Consider the following 7,505-nt stretch of genomic DNA (forward strand, 5'->3'; position numbering starts at 1 on the left):
ACTCCCCCTCTATGTGGCACTGGTCAGGCCACAGCTGGAGTACTGTGTCTAGTTCTGGGCGCCGCGCTTCAAGAGGGATGTGGACAACATGGAGACGGTCCAGAGGAGGGCCACTCACATGATGAGGGGGCAGCAGGGCAGGCCCTATGAGGAGAGGCTATGGGACCTGAACCTGTTCAGCTTCCACAAGAGAAGGCTGAGGGAGGATCTAGTGGCCTGTTACAAACTAGTCAGAGGGGACCAGCAGGCACTGGGGGAGTCCCTGTTCCCCCGTGCTCTACCAGGAGTGACAAGAAATACCAGTCACAAGCTGGTGGAGGGTAGATTCAGACTAGACATCAGGAGGCGCTACTTCACTGTCAGGGCGGCTACGATCTGGAACCAACTTCCAAGAGACGTGGTGCTGGCTCCTACCCTGGGGGTCTTTAAGAGGAGGCTAGATGCACACCTTGCTGGGGTCATTTGACCCCCGTACTCTTTCCTGTCATGGCAGGGGGTCGGACTCAATGATCTGCTCAGGTCCCTTCTGACCCTAGAAACTATAAAACACTATATGCATGACTGAGTATTGTTCGAAACAATAGCTATAGGCTGATGAACAAAAACAATGTCAGTCAGAGAAGCACCAGACTTCCGGAGAAATTTCTGGATTATTGGGAAGCTATTTTTTATTGCAATAATGTAGTATACTATATTTTTTTTGAATGCCAAATTTCTGAGAATTCCAGAATTTTGAAAAGCAGATTTAAAAGGTTATACTGTATTATATTAGTCAGTTTAAGATTGAAACAAAAACAAATATAGCTTTATTGGAATGTGCATTAATTGGCTATGTCATATATTAAGTATTAAAAATGCAACAAACTAGGCAAAAATATTCAAAATATGGTGTTTCTTTAGGTTTATACTCATTAGAATTTAATGTACATCTCTTTCAGATTCATAAAACACAATCAAACCTTCTTAAACTTCTTAACAGTGCCTCCAATGCTTCACTGAAAGTTATTTGCACACCCAAGTTAATATTTTAACCTAGAGTTAAAAACAGTCTGCAGGGCTGTGAAATAAGAGCTATGCACACATCTACACATGTGCATGAATGCATATTCGCCTATTTTAATGCACATTAAAGCATCATTTTAAAAAGTGCTATTTAGTTAATGCATCTTAAAATAGGCTAATGTGCATTAAGCATCACTTAAAAACCACGAGCACTTTTACATGTGCTCAGGAGGTAGAAGCAGGGGGTGGTGCTTTAATTAGAGTGGCTCTGAGAGCTTCTCTAATGAAAGTTCCGCTCTGTCTCCTGCATCAGCACTCTTGTGCTTAAAAATGGCAGCAAGGGCACTTGTTTGATGAGCTTTAGTTCAAGAGCCCCTACTGCCATTTTTCAGTGTGGGGATGCTGATGCACGCAACACAGGAGGCTGCTGGAGTCTGGATTAATTTAGTCTTCTCTGATGTACTGGAATTCCAGCACATCAGAACAGCCTTGGTGCTTGTGTATAGGCACCCCATGCCCTTTAGTTAATGCACATTTAGACAGGCTAATGTGTAATTTCTTAGTACCTCACAATGGAGCTACTAGATTTAAAGCGTATTAACTAAAGTGCATTAATGTACCTGTGGGCATGCCCTACATTACCAGCTAGCAAACAGCAGAATAAGGAATAGTTTAATTAGTGAAAGATTAAAATAATTTTAAAAAGGCTGGGGGGTGGGGGGGGGTCATTAACACTAGGGCTGTGCGAAATTTCGCCTGCCGTTTTGTTTAGACACTGTTTCAACTCATTTCAAGGTCAAAACAGTAAAATCGTGATGAAACAAAGGGCTTTGAACCAGCCTCGAAACAAAACTAAGCTAGTCAAAATATTTCGAACATAGCACTGAGGATGGAAAGTCAGCCCAGCTGGGCTGACTTCCCGGCCCCGGCCCCAGCCCCGGCCCCATCTAGGGAAACAGAGTCGAAACAGCCTCACTGTTTCGATGAAGCAAAATGGAACAGCTGTTTCAAATCGAAATGAAATTCGATACAAAACGCTGTTCTGTTGAAACCTCAAAACTCAAGGCAAAACAGAGAGGTGCCATTTCACACTGCCCTAATTAACACCTGTGGACTGAAGAATTTAGAAGGAATCAGGTAGATTACAAACTAAGATAATTAGTGTAGGTGCTTCATGTAAGGGAAAACTGCTTGCATGTGAAGTCCTATACTTTGGAATAAGCACAAAGGCAGATGCTCATTCCAATGTCAATAACTCTTTGACTACTGCCCAAATAGACAGGTTGCTGCCACTGCCAAGCAGTTGCTTTTAAACTCTGGATGAACCAGGCACTCCCCACTGGATTCACCCCTGCTAAAAATCAATACCCAAAAGGGTATGCCTCAACTGTTTAAAAAAAAAAAAAAAAAGTCTTTCTCCTCTCCTTTTTCCAGTCTCACTGGCCATGAGAACCCACGTATTGCATGAGTTCTCCATACACTTCTCCCCTAAATAAATCCATTGACAAAGACCACTGAAGCTTAAAGCTAAGAAAAACTCAGGTTTCAATCGAAATGAACCTAGACCAGAATGAATAAATAATGCAAACTTTGCATTTAAGCAATGCACTGTTACTTAAGATGGTAGGACCAGTGAATCCTGATATTGGTATAGCACATTAAAATTTGGCACTTCTATAGGGGTCTGGACTAAGCACTATTTGAGGTCATATGATATTAAGGCAGAGAGAGAAGGAAGGCAAAAGGTCTTCACTCCACACACCAACAGAAACCTCAAGCAACTTAAATTCCTGAGATGATTATCCTTTACCACAGCACTATCATAGGTTGGTTTGTTAGTTGGTTTGTTTAAATTTCTGCCTGTGTGCTCATTCCAAAGTATAGGACTTCACATGCAAAGACTTTCCCTTAAATGAAGCACCTATACCAATTATCCTATTTTCAATAGTCTTTCTGGATAAGAAAGATATGAATTCACCTGATGCCAAACAAACAGGGCTCTTCTTTTCATGCTGACTTAACTAAGAGATTATCCCACAATTGCACCATTTGTGGGCAAGCTTCCATCCTCTATAACCAACAGAGTAGCATAAAATCAGATTTAAATAGCTGCCTTTTCTCCTCTGGGGTGCTACAATTTCCTTTCCCATCTCAAAATAAATATTCTGAATTGGTCTTAAGTCTCAGGGAAGGGGACTAGACCGGAAAAGCCAAAATTTGAAAAGCAAGGGTACAAAAGCAAGAATGAGTAAACAGCTATGCATCATTTTGTAAAGACTCAGAAAGTGGCAGCACCTGGTGATTTGCAGGCAGAGGTTCAATGAGTATTCTAGATGACTGTAGCCAGCTCAGCAGTATAATTCAAATTCATTTATGCCTCTGGGATGAATCTAGACTGTGGTGCTCCTTATGGGCTACAGCCAGACCACAAGGAGTCTCCTAGACTGGATCCAGGCTTGCAGGCAGGGTGAGCAGCAGCATGGGCAGTCTTCATGTGTCCATTAGGGCTCCAGAGCTGGGAATTCAGCAGCAGGCCCCACCTCTGTTCCCCCATTCCCAAAGCCTCTCTGGCAACACCATGGACTCTGTGAAATGGCTCCATGAGCTGGATTCAGCCTAGGGCCCGTACATTTGACAACCCTGCTATGAACTAAAACAGCGACTACTACAACTGCAAATTCGTAACACCATTGAATGGAATCTGTGGTTGCAAATTCTAGGATTAAGAACAACATCTTTGTTTTGCAAGAATAGAGTGGGGGGATTAAGTGAGGTAAAACATCTAATTCTGACATCATACACTCTGCTGTATTTTACTATAGCTAGTCTCGAAATATTTTAAGTGAAATGAATTTAGTCAACATTACATCTCTGAAGCAAAACCTTATACCTTAAACTAGGGTTGATTTAGAGCCTCGTGCAACTTTTAGAAAATCGTTACCTTTAAGAAGCGAGCATTAATCCATTTTGTAAAAGTTTTTTTCTGTACATCATTGTGTTCATCTGGGAAGAAAAGACAAGGAAGAGAAAGAGAATGAGTAAAACTGTGTTCTTTAGAAATCATCATCTCAGTTCCAGTGTGTTTGCAACAGCGACATTCAATACAGATTTCATCCAGCAAAATCCCTGGATCACAGAGTATGTTTCAGGCCATTTCATATTTCTGTAAAACTTAATGCATCCAAGGATACAGGACAACATTATAACTCTAAAATGGCAACTACAGAGTCCAATTTCTCCACACTACAAACACCCTCACTCAGCAAATTTCAAGAAAATGTAATGCACTTGTGATCCACTAACCAGTACATTCTGCTTAGTAAAAAAAAAAAAAAAGCAAGGAAGACCGTGAGCAGTTCCTTCCCCATGAATGGATTACCACTAGTGCCTCCTTGGCTGCTTGTGCAGTTCCTTTATTAATGAAACTTTTGATGCAAATAATCTAATACATCTTCCTGCTTTGGGGAAGATCACAGAGGAAGTAGTGAAAATATCTATCATATTCAGATTTCTATTAACCCGAAGCAATATGAGTGTAGACCCATATTAGTATCACCAGATAGTCTCCTCTTAACAGCAAATTAAGGTAAAGATATCACCACACTGATTCTTGTTTTTCTAGATGCCTTGGATACTGCTTTTCACAAAGGGGGTGTTGAAAATGTTGCAGGCCTTAAAAGCAGAGGAGACTACTTTAAGTTAGATTTATATATAGTAAGACCTAGAAAATCTTTATGAACTACTGCAGAGGTATCCCATAAACTCCCTTGTAGCAAAGACCCCCCCCCCCACTTCTCTTGTCAGGAAGCCCCTCTTTAGGAAAATCCCTCCCTAATGGGCACTCACCTCCAGTGCACCCTTTTTCCTTTCTATCTTTCTTCCTTCCTCCTTTCCCCCCCACTCTTCTCAGCTCTCTTTATCATGAAGCAAAGCAATGAACTGTCTTTTAATAAACGTTATAAGTCTTTAATATTATTATAATAATAGGTCTTTGATAAGTATTTTATATTATTATTCCCTTTTAGATTATATTCATATAGTGTTCATTTTTGTATTCCATTTCATTATGCACTTCTAGGTTTTATTGTTCATGTACTCCCTCTACACTTTTGCCATGACATCCTGTGTCTCGCATTTTATTTATGCTTTACATTTTATTTTATACTCTCTCTTTAAGTTAGCTAAGCCTTGTAATATTGAAACTGTAGCTGTAAAAATTCATTGAATTGTATCACCTTTACAATATACCGGGCAGTCCCCTGAGTGAATGCAAGTATGTATGAGTCAGTTGGTAATCGAATGACAAGCAGGGAATGCAAAGCAAGAGCCTCTAGCTGTTAACTGACAACAGCCTAGCCAGAGGAACTTACCATCATAAAAACTCTATTCTACAAGCCTTTTTAAGCTAATCAAGCCAAAGATCCAATTCCTGGAACTGAACAACAACCCTACTGACCATTCCTGGAACCTGCAATGGCACAGCCATCGAGTCAATCAAGTCAAGGTGGACTCCCAAAACTGCACCATTGGGTGGAACCCCCAGTAACTGTGACAGACAGCCGTAATGCACTACTTAAGACCCACGTGGGACAGCAACCTCTGGATTGGGCAGCCAAGATGATGCTGGGGAAACTCAGAAGTTGGCCCGAGAAAGGCAGTGAAGCATGACCCTCTTTCTTCGAACCTACCAACTGAAGGACAAGCCAGCAACCCCCCCTTTGGAAAGACATTGCCTCAGAGAAGCTTCAACTGACCATTGACAGCAGACCCACATTGCCTCAGCTAGGTAGATAAACTAACACAGTGCTCTCACAAATCACTACAGCAGCTACTATATAGGTTTGAATGAGTGAGTGTATGTGTGTGTATGTAGGGGACCAATATCTCTTTGGTTCCAATCCTGTGCACTGTATAATAGTTGCACACCCCCATACAATAAACTTGATAGTAGAGATCCCACAAGTTGGTCTTAATCGCCAACACCCTCATATTAAGGACTAATGTCTACTCTATCCACTTCTTGCTTAATATACGTCTAAATAAAAATGACAGTACCTGAAATGGAGCTCTGCTAACATTAAAAACAGGAAGTAGCATCCAGCCAGGCATTTCTGGTGAAGGTTCTTGTCCCTAGCAGTCTGCCAGGTCTCAGAATTATTAACCTTCCAGACATACCAAAAGGCTCTTCTGTTTTTATTGCAGCAGCCAGATAATAGCCAGGAGGGGTTATTTATTAGCAGAGATAATAACGTTTCTGAGGCCAAAACTAAACATGACTTGATGGATGTAGGCACCAAACATATTTTTGTAACTAATCTGGATGCAAAGCTTTATAAAACAGTTGCCCAGAGATCAAAGATGAACACTTCTATTACTGGTGTTTAATAAAGCATTGAATAAATAGATGAGAGGATGACTGAAATATTAAGTATCATTCTGTAAAACCACATCTTCCTATGAAGACTTCCACAAGAATCCATATACCAGGACTAAAACAGCAAACTAACGCTAAGTCTGTGGAGGAACTAGCAACACTAATTCAAACCTATTCATGGGTTTATGGTTTAATATAGTTAAAGATAATAAGTTACCAACACTGTTGCCAAAAGAAAAGTCTTATTAACTATGTAAATAGATAATAACAAATAAGTAGTAAATGAAACTGGACTCTTGGTGATTGAGATCTCTGCACTAACAAAACATTAATACAACTCCACCCTCAGTGGACAACACCCCTTCTTTTGGATTCCCCTCCCACATCCACACCAGCTTGAGACTGGCTGATTAAGGAAGTCCGTGCTCAAATCCCAACACCCTGCTAGGCAGACAAGGTTGTTTGGGCAAATGTGGTATCTTATTAGACCAATTAAATATTTGGAAAATTGTTCTTTACAATCTTTTGGGCACAATCACCCTTCGTCAGGTACAGGGAGAGTCTGCTGGTGTTTGTGTACTCACCTGGGTGGAACAGAAGTTTAAGCCAATATGTGACATAACTATAAGCGACAGCCCTGAAAACACCCTACCATGACACTCCTGCCAAGTTTACAAATCAGCACTTCCCCAGGAAAGCTTTGCTCATCTGGCCTTTTTTTTTCTTCAAACACTTTTCACACCAAAGGACTAAAGTATCACCTAGGAAACTCTCTCCAGATTGACACAGGAGGCCCAGGTTTATATGAGAGTCATAACATATGCACCTCTAAACTGTGGCAAATGCACTCAAGGTCAAAAAGGACACGCATGCACACACACAGCCAAAATAACTAACACACATCCATTTGAGTTACAAGAACACAGTATACTGTCTCTGAAAGCATTCTTTCAGGCTCTGCACTCTGCTCCAATCACAGCAGCTGTCACCTCTTGCAGGTGGCAGCCGGCACTTGGGTGCTGGTGGGAGGGGCAGGGGGCAGCGGGCCCTGGTCTTAGTCCCATAGCCCTGGCAGATGGGGGCCCCCGATGGCAGGGCTGGGGGTGGGGGAGGGGGAGGGCACCTGGGG

General features: G+C 41.6%; 1 protein-coding gene across 4 annotated transcripts in view; it reads right to left on the minus strand.

Moving 5' to 3' along the window:
- UTRN (utrophin) overlaps positions 1-7,505 on the minus strand; it is a 692,661-nt gene that overhangs the window by 559,022 nt on the left and 126,134 nt on the right. For all 4 annotated transcript variants that reach the window (XM_019526790.1, XM_019526791.1, XM_019526792.1 and 1 more), the window contains exon 2: positions 3,944-4,005. In XM_019526790.1, the coding sequence (XP_019382335.1) occupies positions 3,944-4,005 (62 nt within the window). The remainder of the gene's footprint in view (positions 1-3,943; positions 4,006-7,505) is intronic.

This window comes from Gavialis gangeticus, unplaced genomic scaffold (assembly GCF_001723915.1).
Source record: "Gavialis gangeticus isolate Ggan-Ray unplaced genomic scaffold, GavGan_comp1, whole genome shotgun sequence".
Lineage (NCBI taxonomy): Eukaryota > Metazoa > Chordata > Crocodylia > Gavialidae > Gavialis > Gavialis gangeticus.